Source organism: Echeneis naucrates, chromosome 15, assembly GCF_900963305.1.
Source record: "Echeneis naucrates chromosome 15, fEcheNa1.1, whole genome shotgun sequence".
Classification (NCBI taxonomy): Eukaryota; Metazoa; Chordata; class Actinopteri; order Carangiformes; family Echeneidae; genus Echeneis; species Echeneis naucrates.
In genome coordinates this window covers 9,082,953-9,103,067 of record NC_042525.1, presented here as the reverse complement: position 1 = coordinate 9,103,067, position 20,115 = coordinate 9,082,953, and the positions used below count along the sequence as shown (strand labels likewise).

The 20,115-nt window shown below is 40.9% G+C and overlaps 2 protein-coding genes and 1 pseudogene across 2 annotated transcripts; 1 reads left to right on the top strand and 2 right to left on the bottom strand.

Annotated features, from left to right (window-relative positions):
* Positions 1-126: 126 nt before the first annotated feature.
* LOC115055477 (peroxiredoxin-like 2A) lies at positions 127-5,232 on the bottom strand. The gene is made up of 8 exons (XM_029521321.1): positions 5,208-5,232; positions 4,010-4,219; positions 3,209-3,457; positions 2,312-2,497; positions 1,833-1,924; positions 1,610-1,750; positions 1,036-1,200; positions 127-950 (listed from the first exon to the last, which is right to left on the bottom strand). Exons 3-8 carry the CDS (start codon positions 3,411-3,413, stop codon positions 855-857), a joined length of 885 nt encoding a protein of 294 aa, XP_029377181.1. The 5' UTR covers positions 3,414-3,457; positions 4,010-4,219; positions 5,208-5,232; the 3' UTR covers positions 127-854.
* Positions 5,233-5,275: 43 nt separating this feature from the next.
* Positions 5,276-20,112, top strand: mat1a (methionine adenosyltransferase 1A). The gene is made up of 12 exons (XM_029521320.1): positions 5,276-5,344; positions 7,599-7,678; positions 12,364-12,981; positions 14,951-15,028; positions 15,387-15,509; positions 15,597-15,709; positions 16,302-16,445; positions 17,139-17,264; positions 17,363-17,455; positions 17,562-17,744; positions 17,856-17,989; positions 18,701-20,112. Exons 3-12 carry the CDS (start codon positions 12,915-12,917, stop codon positions 18,801-18,803), a joined length of 1,164 nt encoding a protein of 387 aa, XP_029377180.1. The 5' UTR covers positions 5,276-5,344; positions 7,599-7,678; positions 12,364-12,914; the 3' UTR covers positions 18,804-20,112.
* Positions 5,437-7,037, bottom strand: LOC115055476 (peroxiredoxin-like 2A; annotated as a pseudogene).
* Positions 20,113-20,115: the final 3 nt, after the last annotated feature.

Below are 20,115 nucleotides of genomic sequence, written 5' to 3'. Positions count from 1 at the left end.
GTATTTCTGGAGCTTTAACTAATACAGTAAATAAATAATAATCACACTTATATGCTGTATTTTCTAGATTAGTTTGTCAGAAACCACGAATCATTAACTTAAAGTAAAAACAGGAACACATTGGAAGTTCTTCCTTGTTTTATTTATATTTTCTGCAGCTAGTATTCAAATCTGCTGGCACAAATTATGTCTTTCTCTTTCTCAAACTCACGAACACAAAGTGGCACATGCTTCAGACACAACAAATGCTCCTCAGCATGGTGACAGTAGTTTAATCTGTGTGTCTGAGAATCAAACCTGCTCCTCTCAATGCAGAGTTTAAAGCCAGGTTGTCATTATCACACACAGATCACACGTTCGCCTACCATGTTGGAGGTTCATTTGTGTGCCTGATCAGAAGTATATAAGGATCATTATTAAATATGTGCCCGCTAACAGATGACAGCAAGATTTAGAGTGAATCTTGTTGAGAAAAAAGATTTCAAGTCTCCTTCAATTTAATGCTTGATGTACCTGAATGAAAAGTCCCTGACTGCCTGTTTTAATGCTCTTTTCAAATAAACTCCTCGGTGTCTGCAGAGGTAAATATGAATATACAGAAACAAAAGCTGTAAAATTATTGTCTGCTTTGAATGTCACAGCTCGATTTTCCTAACCTACAGTAAATTAATGTGCAAAAGACAAATCTGTGATAGTAGACACCAAAAACTGATGAAAATGTGATTACAATCAAATTGTGGTACTTCAGTAAAGGAAGGATTTTGACTACTTACCATGCCAAATTAATCATTCTAATATATTCTATTTCTTTGTTCTAGTTTTGTTCTAAATACAGTGTCCCTGCTCTTAACAACTTATTTCACTGGAACAATTTTCTTGACTGCTTCTAAAACATCTGCTGTGTCCACCTTATCGCCAAACTCCTTTTCACGGTGTTCCATGACAATCCCCTGCAAAAACCAACATGCAGTCAAAACACAGACACTGTTTGGCAAAGCTCTAATGAGCTGAAATCATACTGTGGTCTGTGTTTACCTGCTCTCCTGGTCCGATGACAAACACGCCTCCCAAGATGAAGCCTTCACCGTTCATGTTGCCCTGGTAACCTGACCTCCAGGCCCGCATGAAGTTCTGCCACACACCGAGGCGAATAAAACCCAAACCCCCCATCCTCCTCTGCAATGGGCCGTAGAAGTGCTTCTGCAAACCCACGGTAAGATGTTTATCAGCCCAGCAGAAAAAAATTTAATGGGAAGGAAAGATTGATTAAATTGTTCTTCAAAGAAATTAAAGAAATTATTGAAAAATGGACTTGGTTTAAATGTGCTGGAAGCCCAAAACAAACACTATGACTGATTTAGGCATGTGTCAAAGGGACATTTTCCAGTATTTTATCATTTATAGACCAAATGATTAGTCAGAAAAAATTAATCAGTTGTTAGTGGACATGTTTTCATTGTAAAGATATTAAAAACAAAAATCTAAAACACCAAATTGCCCATTTTTGTTGTTAACGCATGTTTGTTCCAAATCTTGGGGAGTGAGATTACTTCAACTGCAGTTCAGTTTACACTGACTGAACAGTTGTTTTAGAACAACTCCTGCTGACCTTCTCATCTATGTAGATGTCCCCAGCGAAGTGCGGTCTGAAGTCCTGGATCTCTGTGCCAACGTTCTCCTTCACCACAGCGACCAGAGGGACCCCCAGCTCTTCAAGCTGAGGCTTCAGAGAGGACAGCTCAGAGGCCTCCTGCGGAGGGAGAGAGAGAGAGAGAGAAGTCACACTCAGAGCTGAGTAAAATAACGTTGCATTCAGAAACATTTCCAGTCACCTCTCTGCACAAAAATCATCCAGGTCGTCGTACAGCCATGACCACAGCCCCGTTCTTCTCCCACAGGCTCTTTGCTCTGATGACATTTGCATCTGTAAATAAAACAAGACATGTTCCTCAGGAAACAATCCAAAGTCTTAATTAGGTTTACGGTTACAGGAACTCATTAACGACAGAAGATAAAAGACGTGGCCTTCAACTGAAGAAACTGTTTAAAGCCGATGGTCACATGGAACATCTACATGTACAGTATGCTTCTTTCACTAACTGAAGTTTCACTTATGATCTAATCTGTAATGCCAGCAGATTGAAGAAAGCGGCTTTGCCTTAAACGCCACACAAAACCTCGTTCACTGCATGTACAATGTTTGCTAACATGCAACAGTGAAGAAAAACTGCTAAAGTCCAATTCCTGTGCTGAAGTAATGTTAATTCTCCTCCTAATGGGTTTAACAGCTGCTCGTGTTAAGTCCTCATACCATCTATGGTGGAGCGCAGCTCAGCATCCTCCAAGTACTCCAGCGATGCTTTGGCAGCTTTAGGTAGACACAGGTCCGTGTTGGCCAGCATGATCCCAGCAAGTGCAGCTCCAACAGCACCAAGACCCAGCGACCACATCCCCATCCCAAACAGATCCCCCTCTAGTCCAGCCCCAGAGGACAGCACTGCAGTGCAAAAAAAAAACATCAACATGATTGAAAAAATATGTCAGAAATTCACGATACACAAGAAACTTTATGTTGGTAGTTTTCTTCCCCATTTCTGATTGTAGCTGGTACGTTAGATGTGCGGGCAAACTGGAATGCAGAGGTTTCACTGCCAACAGTTCCTTTCCTCCTTAAGTTTTACAGAGACACCAAATCTCACGGAGGCCAAGATGGCAACAAGATCCAACTTGCATATTTTCTTTGTGTTACGTGTGTGTTTTGTCAGTGCGGTGCATCTTTCAACCATGGACTTTCCTTATCTAATCTGAAATTAATTCGTGAAACATCTGACATGCTATCGATGATTCTGTTCTTCTGTTGTGATTCCCAGTAAGTCAATGCTGGGAAGTTTTGGTCTTTTGCAGAAAAGGTTTGACATCTTTCAGAAAGTGAAAACCCGCAAATACCCTGGAAGCAGTGAGACGTCGCCAGTTAACAAATTTCATCATAACTGGTTTTAGAAAAATTTCCTTGGCTTGAAAACACGGCTCATTTATTTTGTCTGCTTTCATAACACCTCTCAGTGCCATGAAGGTCATTCTAGCACAAAGGGATGGGAAAGCTGGGAAACACTGTTGATCACAACTGTAACACTTTTTCTACAAAAGCCTTGAGGTTTAGTTTATGACAAAAACAACCGACTGCAGAGACAGATGAATATGTGCTTGCCTGAGGTGGGCTTGTTTGGGTCAGGACTGGCTTTGGCTTTACTTTGGTGAAACAGAGCAGTCTGGGTTCTTAGAAACTGGGACCTGGTCGAGGTGGAGGACAGGCTACTCAGGGAAATGCCCCTCAGAGAGAGGGCAGAGCAGCGCAGGGAAAGAGTCCGCCTTAAAGCAGGTGAACATCTGGACCGTGCCAGCATCTGGGCCATGGAAAAAGCCTGACCCTCTGACTACACACACCCTCAAGATTTCACTGAAAGAAAGACACACAAATCTTTTCTAGAAGTTAAACCAGTTTCACTCAAAAACCCACAATCAGCAAGAGCTGTATGGAGCCTTTAAAGAGGCTGTATTTGATTTTACAGATTAAAGAGAAAAGCAGAGCTTTGCATTTTACTTTCAACGTGAAGATCATTTAAACCAGCTAACCAGTTTTATCTATGCTGTCCATTACAAATGAATTTATGATGCACTCTGCAGCATGATAAAGGCATAAAGTCTAAATGTGCAGTTCTTATCTTCATGATCTTGCTGGCCATGACACATCTCAACTTGCAGACTTAAAGCCTCAGCCCAACACACTAGCACACTTAAAACACAATGCAAAAATTACTTTACTTTACAGTATGTCACAGTGAAATTCATACACAGCACTCTGACTTTTAACATTTTTATATATTTAATATCTACAATATTTTCAGACATAAAACACAAAAACTGACTTTAAGTTAAAAAAGTATCAAATCTGTCTTCTGTGAGAAACTTTAAAGTAAAAATGTAAAAAGTAAAAATGTAATATACTAACTTGTCTCAGTTTCCAAAGTGGGAAGAGGCTTGACTGTTTCACTCGATCTTCTGTTCATAAATCAACCAAATGCATTTGAGGACTGACAGTTCATGTCTGGGAGAACGAGACGCTGAAAAAAATGGTAACAACCTGCTGCCGACAGAGAGACGCCACCCATGTGACACAAGGAAGGGTCTAGATGTGTTGCAGAGCTGCTCAACATGGGAACTGTCAAATAAGTAATCACAATCACACAACTGAGAACAGTCTTAAAAAGGGACTTTTCTTGAATGTTTCAATGTAATACTAATGTAAATTTTCAGGGAGCAATGTTAAATTATGCTACTTATGATACTTTTTTTTTTCTTTTCCCCTAAATTTAATTGACAGCCACAGTGACAACAACTGAATGAACAATTTGTCATTCATTCTTTATGTGTGACTACCCCCATATGATCCTGGAGCTTAAGAACAAGCAATACAGCCTGAGTCATCAACATCCATCTTCAGTGACTGGGCAAACAAGGAGTTCAGTAACACACACATCCTTCATCTCACCATTGTGGGCCGTCCAGTATTACAAAAGGTTGGACATTGGGCAGTTTTTCCTTTTACTGCAGACGTTCACTGAGAATTCATTGGAGATTATAAGGTATTTGTTATTATATCGCCTTGTGATGATTATTGTTGTTGTTGTTGTTGTTAACATAGATGAATATAAATATTCATATTTGGTGGTAAAAAGCAGCTGAACCAGTTCCAGCCTGCAGGTCAGACAGGATGATGACCTTCATATTATTAACTTGGCTAACCTTCTGAGACCCGATCTTTATTTGGTATCCATGTTGGTGGGAATTGTCGGCCACAAGAGTCCACGACCGAAGAAAACAGGTCTGAGTTATACGAAATCACGTAAAATAGCAAAGAGAAACCAAAATGTAAAGGATTAAGCGTCTCAGGAGGCTAATGGCACTGGCTGCTCTTAAAACTGTGACTGAATCGGAGGAGGACTTTTTGGATGTCAGGCTTGATCTTGGTGGTGATTATATAAAAACACGTCCAGTGTCTCTCACACACAGTTTCTGTCACGGCAGCGACCGGATTAAATCCGGGCCCGGGGGGACAGCAGGGGGTCGCCGAAGCAGATCAACCCGTGCGGAAGTTGTCACCTAGTTGTAAAGTCACAGGAATACTTGTGATATAAAGACAAACTCACCAGAATCAATGAATCAACCTGCGTCGTTCAGTCCAGGAGCGCTGTGACGTGCCGCGCAGGCGCACTAAAAGATCCAGAGAAGGCAGGCGAAACTAATCGAACCGAGATGGACGCGAAACCAGGTTTGAGCAAACAAGGTGAGAAAAAAACAAGACTCAGAGGTAAATAAGGCAGGAAACCCTTTGTGAGTATGCATGGTGGGGGTTTTTTTTTATTGATGGATGCCGAACACAAAATAATTACTCATCACTTCATCGGTTTATTGTCCATCATGTGAAGGCCACATCTGCCCTGAAACATGTGTCGGTTTTTCTGAATGGAGGCATCAGAGCTGCTCCCTCCGCACAGTTTAGAAACAGTTCGTCATTGAGTCACACAAAAAGACCGTCACACCACCGAGGACCAGATATGGAGACTGTGGTTCAATAAGCAGATGAAGTGACACGTCTCAGTCACACACCAGGCAGCAAAAATCAACAGCCCCCCCAAAACCAGGAATTGATGCTATATGCAGCTATAATGTGAGCATAATAATAATATGAGTCTGATGTGTTAGGTGGCTTCATGGTGCTATAGAAAAAGAAAAATCCACATTTGGACTGAAAGACATGCAGACACACTGTCACACTAACAAACTGTCCATTCATTCATTTGCTGAGATCTATCTTGCCATGTTGTCTTGCATTTTGCGGGCTGTTCTGAGTACTGCCAGCATATTGACTTTATCGCCAAACTCCTTCTCACGATGCTCCAGTAGGATACCCTGAGGGGGGGAGATGTCGCACTCATTCATGATCCATATAAACTACTGATAGAATCGTTAGAAAATATCACATGCTCACCTGATCTGCAGGTCCAATGACAAAAACTCCCCCCAGGACAAGTCCTTCTCCTCTCAGGTTTCCCCTGAAGCCCCTCCGATAAGACCGCCACAGATTCCTCCACACACCAATACGCAAAAACATGGAGAGAAACATCCATCGCTCTTGAGGGCCATAGAAATTTCTCTACGAGAATAATATGAAAGCAGCTTATTGGCTTAAATTATGTAAAACCCATTTTTCATTTGACACCTTAAAGTCATGTGCAGAGCAAGCTTCTGCAAAAGCAGACCTGCTGATCCACGTACACCTTCCCAGAGAAGTACTTCTTGAAGAAGTCCAGCTCCTTGCCAAGGTTTTCTTTCACCACAGCAAAAAGAGGAACATCAAGGTCCTGCAGCTGGGACTTCAGAGAGGACAGCTCAGCAGCTTCCTATCGAGAGAAGAGGACAGGAAAAAATCTAATGAATAATGAAAGTTCAGCACTGAGTTCTCATTGCTAAAGCACACAGAGTCACGTGATCATACCTCTCTGCATAACAATCATCCAGGTCGTCGTACAACCATGATCACAGCTCCAGTTTTCTCCCACAGAGTGCCGGCCTTGTGGCGTTCATGGACTAAATGAGACAGAGGGATTACTCATCTTCTGTAGAACCCCACAGCGTGCTGCCTGGATTGATCAGGCTTTAGTGAGGACTCTGTTCCTCTAACATCCTCATTAATGCCATTTGTTAATCCAATTTCATTCTAAAAAGTACAAAGAGAAAATATTTTTCTCTTTGAGCTGTGGTGGCAAGATAAAATTTTATACTAATAAGACAAGAGTTAATAGATCCTGCTTGCTTTTGGTGTCTGAATTACCTCCTCCAGTTGTCTTAAGTTCTGTTTCCTTCAGCACTTCTAGTTTGGCCCATGTTGGTTTTGTCTGGAACCAGTCTGTAATGGAGCTGATGAGCTCTGCAACAAAAATGCTCAAACACTTCAGGACCGCAGTCACGGTCACCATGGCCCTGGACCCGCTCCAAAAGCCACCAACGGAGAAACCTGTAAAAAGATTACCTTTTAAAATATGCTCCTGCTTCAAGAATTTTTGTCAAGATGAAGACATTTGGCTCAGAACATGAAAACAAGTCCGCTCCTGAATGCTCTGCTCTTCTTTAACCTTATTACTGTACTCAGTCATCAAAACTTTGACAGAATTTGTTCATCTACAATATGCCAAGCAAAGATGTCAAAATGCAACTCACCAGACTCTGCCTCGCTGCTAATGTGAAAGAATCTGATGTTTAAAAGCCCCTTAAGCCTTCTAAACCCCGATCAGTCCAATCACAGCGAAAGCCTTGCTTATGTGAGCGTCATGATAGGAATTTTCTCAGAGACTGCTGTGAACCAAGGCTCACGTTGAGCTGGATCCTCTGTGCCAGGTTCAGCATGGTGCAGAGTGGCAGCATTTTCTGTTTGTCTCAAGCTGTTAATACATTTTCATAGTGAGTAACATGTTTAGTTTAGTACACACATCAGTGGTGATGATAGCGGTGAAAATAAATATTTTTGTTGTCTCTTTCAGCTGGTCCCTCTGTAGCTGCCGGGACCCTGAAGTCACCCTTTAGCTGTCAATGCTCATAGCAAGTGTGACCCCTGCTGCAGGTTGGTGACATTACAGAGCGGACCCACTTTCAGGCTAACAACTGTCCCAATTTACTGGTTAATCATTTTTTTGTAGAAAATGTCACACAGTGGTTTCCTTAATTTTGATGCTGGAAGCTTCAATTTTTTCAACATTTATTATTGACATTTGATCACATCAAATTTGCAGACCCAACTGCCCAATTCATATTGCTTCGTTGATGATAGTAATTGTTAGTTGCATCTCTTATACACCGTGTTTCCAATTTAATAATTGAAATTAATAAAACATCCTTAAAATTAATCAAATTTTCATGTTTTGGTTGTGAGTGTGAGGTTTTTTTTTGTTTTTTTTTTTTTGGGGGGTGTTGTTGAGATTGTCAGAGAGATGGTGATTGAACATTTTTAAAGTTATATATGTTACTGGTCTTTCAAAAAAACATACCACTGCATTCCATCCATAATCGGGTCAGAAGACAGTTTGTAGGACTGCTCCCTATTTTCAGGGTTAGGCGGGTATTTATAGATAAGGTTGATTTTCAGAAACGTCCTCTCTCTATTTTATGACCATTTTTACAGCCTCCAGGAGTCAAGATATCAAGTCCAGCGGAGGCACCATTGATAAAAACAGAGCATCTGGGTGCGTTGTGGTAACAGGACCTCAAGGTGTGTTGAGTGTCCGTGAAGAGAGGTGAACATGCAACATGTTTCTGTTTTGTAGCTTTTCATCTACACTTTTCTACAAGGTGTCAGTAGCAGATGAGTTAAGATAGTGCATTGTCTTGCTCCTATATAATGCGTGTGATGAAGGTGAATTGCTAGAATGGTAGCGTGGTGATATTTCACTCATTGGTGGCAGCTTCACAGAGGAATGTGCTGAGGGTCCAAAATGGGCTGGAATAGAGACGGGATAGGATGACACACAAGCTCAGCTGCTGCGCTCCCTCTGGCTGCTCTGCTGTCCATATCTGTGCGTGTGACAGTCTGTCTGGATGCATCTTGTTTTTGTTGTAAGTTAGATCATCTTTTATGAAGTGATCTGACTTACACTGATTGTTATAGGAAATTGTCTGAGAAAATTCGGTTTGGTTCTTGTTTGTGAGTTTTGGCAGAGCTGCTGGTCCAGTCAGACTGTTATGTAGCCGATCCCCCCCCCCCCCCCCCCCCCCCAATCACTGCGTATGCATCTGCAACGCAAACTTACACACAAATTCCGAGCAGCATCGTCTCGGACCGGTGCTCCTCTCTTGGGGAGTGAGGGGAGCTGACCGCCAATCACAGATTTAGCATTGCACCCCACCTCCTGTGTGGTGTTCCCGCCCACTGACTTCACACATCCCAGCCGTACTGAGGGAGTGAAGCGCAACGCAGAGCAATGTGAACTGTAGTAAAATAGGAACAGGGACTTCCGCTGCGATTACTGTTGGAGTTCATTTGAGAAGACAAATTTTCTCTTGGTTCTTTTTCAAGAGGTGCACAGCTGTTTGTTGGCAGAGATAGATTTTCTTTCTTTTTTTTTTTTTTTAGTTTCTTTTTTAAACTTACTAATATTGATATTTCCATACTAGAGTCCAGTCAGTATACCAAGAGTCCACTTGTTAATAGTATAATTTGCATCTTAAGGAAAAAAAATCTGCTTTGGATACCTATAAATAAATAAACAAAGAAATAAAACACAGATACACACATGAGATTATAAATATAAAACTATAAAAACGACATAACAATAACACTAATAATAGACACTCCCCAATTCTTTTGACTGTGTGCATTTTCTACTCCTTGTTGATATGCAGTTCCTTATATAACAAGCTGCACACACTGATCACTCTTTCAGTGATCTTTCAGTCATGCACTAAACGTTCATGACTGGCAAGATCCAACTTATTCTGACTGCCATCCAGATGGAACTGGCTGGTTACCAGATGACCCAACACTGTGTGCCCTTGAACCTGGGGAAAGGCAAACAGCTGTTAACAGCCCCCAGTGCTTCCAGGGTTCATTTATCTCAGCCTGTTCTGTCGAGTTTCAGTCTGACCAACTCTCAAACCCCAAAGTGACTGAAAAACCCTGGCCCCGACTTTTTAGCTGACACGCAATGGAGGTCAATATGACGTGCATTTCATGCACCCTGTTGGACAGAAGAAGGAGAGACTTGTATGGCTTTTTCCCCTCATCATAATAATATTGATATTTAAATATAAGAAACAATTCTAATATTTTGGCGCTTTTTTGTACTAAGTTTAATTCTCCTCTTTAAAATTTTGTTCATGAATGATGGTGCTGAAAGCAAGGTGACATGTCATGGACTCGTTTGTTTAATGGGCTTTAACTGAGCTCCCTCTAGTTGTTCAGCTATTACAAACTAGAAACCACCCACCCCCGCCCCTTCCTGCAAAAACTCAAAGGTCAGGTCATCAGGCCTTTCCCATCTTTCTTGTCTTAGAGTCCTAAAGTTCAGAGGGATTTGAACTTTGAACTTTATCTGGTCTGTTTCCTCAGTTGGTTTCATAAATCCACCTCTTTACCCTGACCTACTGAATTCATTTAGAGAAGACCTGCAGAGTAGCAGCACTGTTCATTTTACAATCACAGATCCAAATCTCCTCCTGTAAGACAAAAGAAATTCCTTCATCGCTGAATAATACCAGATGGTCAAAATGCACTCTGTCTTCAGCACAATCACAATTAGTGCAACAATGTGGTAAAACACACAACAAACTGAGGCTGAGCCATAAAGAAACGCCTCAATATCCTGGTTGCCTCCATCAATGTGTCAACATGTAGGTAGAAGTCAATACTTTGAGGATCATAACATTTGCAGATTTAACTTGGATTCATTTGAGACGGTATGGAAGCTCATCCTGAAGGCAGGTTCACCCATTTCCTGCTTCACGTTCACATGTAAAACCTTTGATAGCTGTTGTCTGTCAACATAACCAGAAGCATCTTGTTTGTGCTGAAAAAAATTACTCTGCCTTGTCAGGCATTAACAGATTTTAGAGAGAAACTGCCCAAACTCAGACAGAAGTCAGTATTTCTCTTCTTCTGATGATTCATGCTGTCTTGTTGTCTCATGTTGTGTGTTCATTATGCCACATGGACTCCTGTCAGGGCCAAAACAAACAGAGGTGTATCATCCAGAGGTTGCTCAATGGCTCACCGTTCTCTCTAGCATTGGCTAGGACATTCATAACACCTTTGGTTTAATCTGGTTCGCGTTGGTTTCATTTAGCTGCCTCTGCCTCCCCTGCAGGCACTAACTGTCACATTTTCAATAAATGCACATGAAAAAGTTTAGATCAGGTCAAAAATACTACCTACTATCAGAACTTCTCGCTTTTATTTTGAAGGATGACTTGCAACTCTTACCTTTTGCCAACAGTTTCAACTATACATACATAAAAAACCACAGCTATTCTATCACACCCAGCGTCCAGCTACACTACAGTGATGTCACATCATCAACTGTTGTTCCCTGACTGAGAAATAAAAACATCCATATTCTAAAGTCCAACAAAGGTCCTGCAATTACACAGACATACAGTACGGGCCCACTGTGGTTTTAGGAATACTCTGAAATACTGATGGAAGTCTTCATATCTGACTTAAAGTGGTTATACTATAATAGCTTACTGTGGCTTTTGGTTTTCTGGTAAAGTCCACTTTAAATGACGCTTAAAGCAGCCAGGAATTTTATACACTCCAGACAGCTAGTTAAAATTCTCCTCTCATTTCACAAGGCCAACTCAACACCAACTGAAATAAGAGCCAGATGAATGAGAGAGACAGAGAGAAAAGGGTTTGTCCCTCTGTGCTGTTTATGCGACATGAAAGAGAGATTTGTTTGTCCCTGACTGTCTACAGAGCTTCTATACCAAATGAAAAGGTAGTCTGTGTCAGTGTGGAGTTGACAGTCCCATTGTTACCCAGGTGTACGCGCATGCAGACAGAGTGTGTGTGCCTGTTAGCATCACTTGCTCAGTCTCTGGTTTTCTGCTAAAAGACAGGCACAGTGAATCACCTGCAAGGCCACAAGATATCAGAGAGGTGCATCTTCATTATTTGATCTTCTCTCAGCAAATGGCTCAGTATTTTCTGTAGCCGTGTACAAAGACCACAGCCTGAGGCTGGAACTTTCAGACAACAGGTGACTCTCTGCTCTGAACCTATTTAATGGCAATGATGGGAAATGACATCTCAGTGTAGTTTATGGATGTTCAAATTCAAATGGATTTTCGTTCTTTTTATGGTTTTAAAAACTTTTTCCTCCTTTGGGTTCCAGACAGAAATAGTGCACGCAATGCTCAACTACATTTATGTAAAAGTTACAACTGTCATTTCCTTTACATGTGAGGATTTCACATTCAAAACACATTAATTGGTTTTAACTAGAAACATTTACAAATGTACAGGACTACTTTATTTTTAGCATAGCATAGCATAGCATTCGATTCTTGACATATACTTATCTTATTTCACCAAAACAAAATCAGCAAATTTTAACATTTGATAACCGAGAACTGTCAGATATTTGGCTTTTTAACAGCTCTACGTGTTTTGCTTTTACTGTCCAGGTTCCTTTTTCTAGTCCATGTGTTTTTTGTACATGTCACCACTCATGACCAAAGTAACTCAGAACATGTAAACAAGAGTAATTGCATCATTTTAGCAGTTCACAGCAACCTTTTTCTGTCTCCCTCTAGCCGCAGGTTTCCCCAACCTTGCCCAGCAGACAGAGCTGTCCAACCGGTGCGATGGGGAGAGGGGAACCCCCCCAAATTAAGACGCGGCTGCTCTCACCTGAGACACATCACATCCTGAAGCAGAGCTGTCAGGGCCACGTTGATGGTTATAAACATTCAATCCAGCATCATACTGTACACAAGGGGTTAACAAGCAGTTTCAATGAGCTGAAGTGCCCTCCCATCACCCACCCCCTAGAATGGACTGTCCCATGGATTCACATGACGTGTGTGTGTGTGTGTCTGTGCATGCGTGCGTGTATGCGTCCGTGTGCGCGTGTTCTTTTAGGCATATATATTGAGCCATGTGGCCACAGAAGTGGAGTTTTGTAGGATAGACTTTGTATTGGCTGCAGGGCTGTTTTCCCCCTTTCTTCATTTCTCTCCTAAAGAGATCCAGCAGGAATATAAAGCAGCTTTCAGATCTCTCTGGACTGCTTGTTGGTGGGAACTGAGGAACTTTTTCTCCCTGTGTGTGCTGAGTCTTGCTGAGTATCTTGTCCTGTAGAAAAATGAGTGAGATGCTGGAGGATGGCTCTTTCATGTTCACATCGGAGTCTGTAGGAGAGGGACATCCAGGTGAGTCTTTGATTAACTTTGGTAACTTGTGTGGTCCCTTGGTGAAGTGTATTAAAGTGTGTTCTAAAAGACTTCCCACAACATGTCAAAATCATATCCAATATGCCCAAAGTATCCAATTTCAAAAACTGTTCTCAGCAGCTTTTTTGACTGTTCACAGAAGAATAGATTTGGCACTTAAAGTTATTTGCTAAACTGTATACAAGATTGGCTGTATGTCCAAAATAACTCCAGTGCTGCATTATAACCTCATGGTAGGTATTCCATTCACAGCAACATGTGCTTACTGCCCCTCATTCTCACTCTCACTTATGGACAGCCGGAGGTGTGTGTGCGCGTGTGTGTGTGTGTGTGTGTGTGTGTGTGTGAGAGAGAGAGAGAGGGAGAGAGAGCAACAGGCTGGTGTTAGGTTGCATGTTGAGGAAAAACCAAAAACAAAACATAGAACAGACAGCGAGCGACACCCATGACTGTGTGATGGCCAAATTAGACACAAGTTTCACGTTGACATCACACATTGACCTCGTCTCCAGCCGTATGCCAAAGCGGCCTGAGAAGGGATGAGGGAATTTTCAGTTCATGAGAAGGTTCAGTTGAGATTAGCTGATTTGAAGTTGTTGTTTTTTTTATATGGCTTGTTAATAAAGTCCAAAAATGAATAGTCCTGAACTGGCAGCACTTTAAGCCCCCTATTCAGCATTTCTGAGAAAAATGGATTTGTTTAATAAATGTTTGACCACTGACACATAGACACAGGTGTTGTACCCACCTGAGACAGCTGGTCCAATTTAAACCCTGTTGGTACAAGTTAGAATTTACTCTACCTTCTACGCACCCCCAACTCCCCGTCCTCCCCCGCTCACATACACACACACTGTCAATATGTTGTAATCCTTTTACAAATATGTAACCTTACAAAGTCCCCTGTGACAGAATGCAGCAGAATCAAGCAGTTCTGTAGCTTCACAGATAATGAGAGATTGTGACACCCTACGGTTATCTAAAATTAAACTTTCCATGAAACTTTCCATGAAACTTTTCATTGATTTTTTTTTTTTTTTTTTTAATAAATTACAAAAGTACAACAAAACACAAATACAGCAGTCTAATTTAGAATATTGTGTGTGAAGTGTGTGCTACACTTTGATACTAATGGCTGGAAATTTGGTCAAAAACAACATTTTTATTACTTGTAGTTTATTGCATCATCCCCTGGCAGAAGACATGGAACCAGACCATATAACATTTGCCCACATGTAACTCGGTGTGTTAACGTTTTTACGACAGTCTGTATTTGCCATCCGATAAATAACAGCACAGCCTTAATGAAGCCAAAGATTTCCATTGCTAAATTATTACATTTACATTGGTGTGTGACCTTGACAGAAGGCTTCTGATTTAATAACACTTCACTTTAGTTTGAGGTCTGGGCTGTTCCCCCAGTTGGTAGATTTTCTATTTATTTTTTTATTATAGAGTCAAGAGGATAATTAGCCTTTCTCATGCAGACTGTAAACCAAACACAAAAACTGGTTTCATACCAGTCATACTTCACGTACCGAAGAGCCAATGCTCTTGTTGATGTTGATATTGTTTCTGATGTAACGGGTGGTGCATTGCTTCAGCAGGATGACAGAGAGACATGAATGGACTGTTTTGTGAGGCATTGTCCTGTTGCTGCCCTCTAACGCAACTGATGCAACTAAAATTCACCACTCGTCCCGTTTTAAATATTAGCATGTAACATTCCAGCGAATTAAGTGAACATTGTCTATTGTTAATATTCTGCGAGACCAACAGTCACAAAGCTAAAATACACATTTGTTTTACCCTTTAAACACGGGGCTTTCTGTTTGGATATCTCCCTCAGACAGGCCTAGAAATCTCTGAATAATTACAAACTTTAAATTGCACAATCTCTGTGTTCTGTATCTAAATATCAAGCTTAATGCTTGCTTCCTCTCCACAGACAAAATCTGTGATCAGATCAGCGATGCTGTCCTAGATGCTCACCTGATGCAGGACCCAGATGCCAAAGTGGCCTGCGGTGAGTAAACTACGATCTACAGAGTCAGTGTGTTATTGTTTGGACCTTGGAGATACAGAGAGAGGTTTGCATAGTTTTTATCTCATGTATGGTGTCTAAAAGGCCAGCTCTGTAGCTTCCTAGAAGGCAGCCTATAGTCAGTTTAAACGAACTGGCCTAATGGCCTGGATCTCTCCTGGAATATAAGTCAGCAGCCCTGTGAGATTGTTTATTGTATTTCAATATTGACCTCTGAATCACAAGAAGTGACCCTCTGAATTTGCTGATAACAGCAATTAGGCCAAATTTTTTGCAAATGTCCAAAGATTCTGTGAGGTCACAGGATATTGGCAATGTACTGTGTTCGTTTCGTTCACAGAGACTGTGTGCAAGACTGGCATGGTGTTGCTCTGTGGAGAGATCACATCTCGGGCCAATGTGGATTACCAGAGGGTTGTCAGAGATGCCATCAAGCACATCGGCTATGACAACTCTGACAAAGGTGAGAAACCAGCATGGACAAGGAAATAAATAATAATAACATGGGCTCTTCCTCAGAATTTTTCTCTCTTTCACTTTGCTGCTGTAGGATTTGACTATAAGACGTGTAACGTGTTGGTGGCTCTGGAACAGCAGAGCCCAGACATTGCTCAGGGAGTCCACGTTGACAGACAGGAGGAGGACATTGGAGCAGGAGACCAGGTATGACGTGATGAGCGGACGAAGATTGATGGATGGATGTACAATAAGAAGCTTAATCCAGCTCCAACCTAAAGCTTTGAAAACCGGGAAAATGTTAATTCTGCTACACTAATCTGGTTTTAAGCTTTTCTTTGATCTTTGCTTTTTTGAGAAACCAAAAAAGCTCTTCTTCAAATTTGCAAAGCACACACATTATTTCCCAATGAAATGTAAAAGTAAAAATTTAAAGTTGAAATGAAGTAGAATTAAATGTAATCCCTAGACTCACTTTATTACTTAAGGGAAGTTGAATTTGTAAAAACAAATATTACTAATCTATATTAAGATCTAAGAATCTCACAAGTTTGAGTCAGAATATTAGCAGAACTTTATCTGGAAACATTGTTTTCTTGAAATTAATAAATTTATTAAATTATTTGTATTTTTTTATGGAATGTCACCTCCTGTATATGTTTGGGATTTTATTTTGGATCTCTGTAAAGTACTTTGAAAAAGCTATTTTCATAATCTTGCCTGATGATAAAACACATACGACAGTATACTTAGTGTAGTAAAGGGAATATCTAGATTTTTTCTCTCCCTCTCTGTGTAGGGCCTGATGTTCGGCTACGCCACAGATGAGACCGAGGAGTGCATGCCTCTCACCATCGTCTTAGCCCACAAGCTCAACTCAAAGATGGCTGAACTGAGACGCAATGGAATCATCCCCTGGCTGCGTCCTGACTCTAAAACACAGGTGTGTCTACAGTATGTATTTGCATTGAATTACAACACAAGTAACACTGCAACAGAAAGACCAGCAGTAATGGATTGAATCTTGTAGTTAATTGTTTCCAACCTGGGTCTCTCCCAAGAGATTTAAAAGTTGTGCCAGCAGACAAAATCGGATCAACGGTGGCTACCGCTAGTAATTCAGATAAAGCTTTTCTGTGTTGAAATAATGGACTTTTGACGGAGGCAGTCAGCCACTGACAAAAACTTTTTGTTTGTCTTCAATTTACAATGTTAGAACACCAAGTAAGAGAGAGGAGGTCATATTTTAAAACAGGTATTCAAGCATAGAGCTTTAAATTTATCTCAGAGTGGAGTGAGCAAACATTTTACTCCGGTAACTATCTAATCTCAACAGTAGAAAGTAGGGCACTCACAGGACACGAACCTCACCTAGAGCACTGTTTGTTTGTTTTTTTTGTTTGTTTGTTTTTGCTTTTTTTAACATTGAGTGTAGGACAAATCTGTTGAGTATAGTTTGTGTAATCCTGCTGACAATTAAAGAGATATGGGTGGAAAAACACTGAGAAGCACGTTCACAGCCACTTTCTCCGTGATATTGGAGAAACGGTCCAAACTTTTAGACAGAAAACAGATACAAATACAGAAGGCCGTTACCATGTTGATTAAAGAAGTTTACCAACTTATGGTCTATCAGGTGACAGTGCATTATGACCAGAAGAATGGCGCGGTGGTCCCCAAGAGAGTTCACACTATCGTGATCTCCGTCCAGCATGATGACTGTATCAGTCTGGAGGAACAGAAGAGAGTCCTGAAGGAGAAGGTAGGGCCTCATAAACATACCTACCCGTGGTCTGGCCAATCAATTGCTTCGGCTAAGTTGTAATATCTTTGTTTTTCATTTCGCATTAATTCTATCAGGTGATCAACACAGTGGTTCCTGCTAAATATTTGGACGACAACACCATCTACCATCTGCAGCCAAGTGGTCGCTTCGTCATTGGAGGACCCCAGGTGATCACCACGCTCAAGCTGTTTATTTCATTTGGAGACAAATTGTTAAAAAGGAAATTTTAAAGATGACAGTGATTTTTTTTTTTTTCCCACTTCTATCCGCCAGGGTGATGCTGGTGTGACAGGCAGGAAGATTATTGTGGACACATACGGAGGTTGGGGAGCTCATGGTGGCGGAGCTTTCTCTGGCAAAGACTTCTCCAAGGTCGACCGCTCGGCTGCATATGCTGCTCGCTGGGTGGCCAAGTCTCTGGTCAAAGCCAAACTGTGCAGAAGAGTTCTGGTTCAGGTGAGTGAATGGCCTCATCGACAGACCCAAACTGAGAGTTTAGGTTCCGAGTTAATGAGCGTCTGAAACATCAATGTGCCGATAAAGAGCATTTCTTTCTACCTGTTCCAGGTGGCTTATGCTATTGGAGTGGCCCATCCTCTCTCTATCTCCCTGTTCACCTACGGTTCCTCCCAAAAAACAGAGTCGGAGCTGCTCCACATTGTCAACAAGAACTTTGATCTGAGACCAGGAGTTATTGTCAGGTAAACACATGAACATGACCTTTGTATTTATATGCCTTTATATGGCTTCATGAAACAGGACAAGTTGGATTTGTTTAAAGTCACCGTGTTGTTTTTATGTAAAAAGAAAGCTGGTCAATCGAGAGAAAATTACGTCTTTTTTCTTTGCAAAAAATGTAAACTATTTTTAGCTTCCAGTTTTGGAAATATGAGGACTTACTTTGTGCAACTATAACAATAAATTAAATATTCCTTTGGTTTTATTTCGAAAATCAAGGGAGATCATTTTGGGTTCTAGGAAGTAATGAGATCTCTTTTTCACCACCAGGAGGCTCTAGAGTGGGGCAATTAGAATTGTTAAATTAAGGCATGTTAATATAAAGACCTATTAAGTCTTTACCTGTTGCAAAAGGAACAAAACAAACAACTGTAAGATTAGTCTGTAACTCAGAAAGCACCAGGTCAATTATAGCTACATGAGTGATCCTTAAGTTTAAAATGATCTCAGGCATGATCCATATAAAAGCTCTCCAAAAAAGGATTGACAAGCTGATCCTCTAAATAAGAAGTTTTATTTCCTTGTGCATGCAGAATGAAACCACTAACGGAAACACAGTAACAATCACATTGAAAGGTTTCAGTGTGTAGACTATTAAACTGGCTGTTACTTGTGATATACTTACCGCCTGTTTCGACCATTGTTTTCACACTTTATTCTGTATTCCCCCGCAGGGAGCTGAATCTGAAGAGGCCAATCTACCAGAAAACAGCCTCTTATGGCCACTTTGGCCGACCAGAGTTTTCTTGGGAGGTGCCTAAAAAGCTTGTCTTCTAAATACTCCACCTATTTGTCCTGATCAACTGTTTGTGGGCTACAACTGCCAACTCCAGACATTTTAATAGGAAGAATTAAAGCCAAAGTTAGGAATAAGTTTACGCTTTAAAGAGACAGTAAGATCATTTTAAGAGCAGTTGTGTCCAGTGGATGATTCATGAGACATTCGAGGCAGTACAGAGGACACTTCAGTAACCAATCCTTTCCAGGCACACAATAACTTTCAAATTTTTGGTGATTAACAAATGTAGGAACTTTCATTAGTCAGATCTCACCACGGCAAAAAAACAGAACACAGAAAATATATACCACTCTACACCACTAGAGGAAGAGTGTTTCATCTCAAACCCGTGAATGTTCCTTTAAGATGTGCAGAAATAACCTCAGTGCTTGATTTTCAAAAAGGTGCTATGGGCAACAGCAAGTATTTCATCACTGACCATCATATGTCAGAAGTGTAATTTCTGCTCAACCAAAGGCTTGGCATTAGAGGAAATGCTCACTTCTTTGTCACAAGATGCTTTCTCTTAGTCTTATCTTGTAACTTGTGCGATAGGAAGCTGCTTGCACTGTTACAGCCAACACTGTACAACATGATGCTGAACTTTTATCTGTTAAGCATAAAATATATTATAAGGAATCAATTCTGTAAAATAGCCCCTCAGTCATGTTTCCATAATTTTTCTCTCTTCCCTTCAGCTCACTTGGTTTTAATATCAATCAGCTTTTATTGCTGCTCAGCTCACCTGCTGGCTGATTTGTGTCTTCCTATCGTCATGTCTGTTTTATATTATTACCTGCAGGCCTGCTGCTGTGACTGAGCCTGTAAATGTGATCCAGTTTACCAGATTACTAGAAGTCTGACTTCTGACTCTCACTCTTAATTTTGAGCATTAAATCGAACCACTGATGTCTTAAAATCTGCATTTTGTCCTAAACCTGTACTGCATCTAAGTTCATATCTGACACTGTGTCTTGCAGCAGATGCAGATTTCCTCTCAGTTACCTTCATGTCATTGAGATATTTTTGCTATTTTCCTTGCTCAAGGTGAAATTAGCTCTTCCTAAAAACATCTTGGGACTGTTAGTCTCCATGGATTTAGAGGTAAAAAGTGAGTGTGTGTAACAAAATTTCACAAAGGGCATTTTGAAAATTGAATTTTTAGTCAGCTCTCATCATTGCTCATACACAATGAATTTTCCTCTACAACCAACATTGTTTTTGTAAGAGGGGTCTTCCTCTGTTGAATGTGTTGATGCGTCATCTTCTGTCAAATTTGTAGGCAGAGAAACTGAATAATGTAAATAATTA

What these genes read in the sequence shown, in the direction of transcription:
- mat1a (XM_029521320.1), top strand. Translation starts at nt 12,915, where the DNA reads ATGAGTGAGATGCTGGAGGATGGCTCTTTCATGTTCACATCGGAGTCT. An exon ending in AGAGAGTCCTGAAGGAGAAG is followed by an intron (nt 17,265 to 17,362) that starts GTAGGGCCTCAT and finishes TAATTCTATCAG; the next exon opens with GTGATCAACACAGTGGTTCC. An exon ending in AGACCAGGAGTTATTGTCAG is followed by an intron (nt 17,990 to 18,700) that starts GTAAACACATGA and finishes ATTCCCCCGCAG; the next exon opens with GGAGCTGAATCTGAAGAGGC.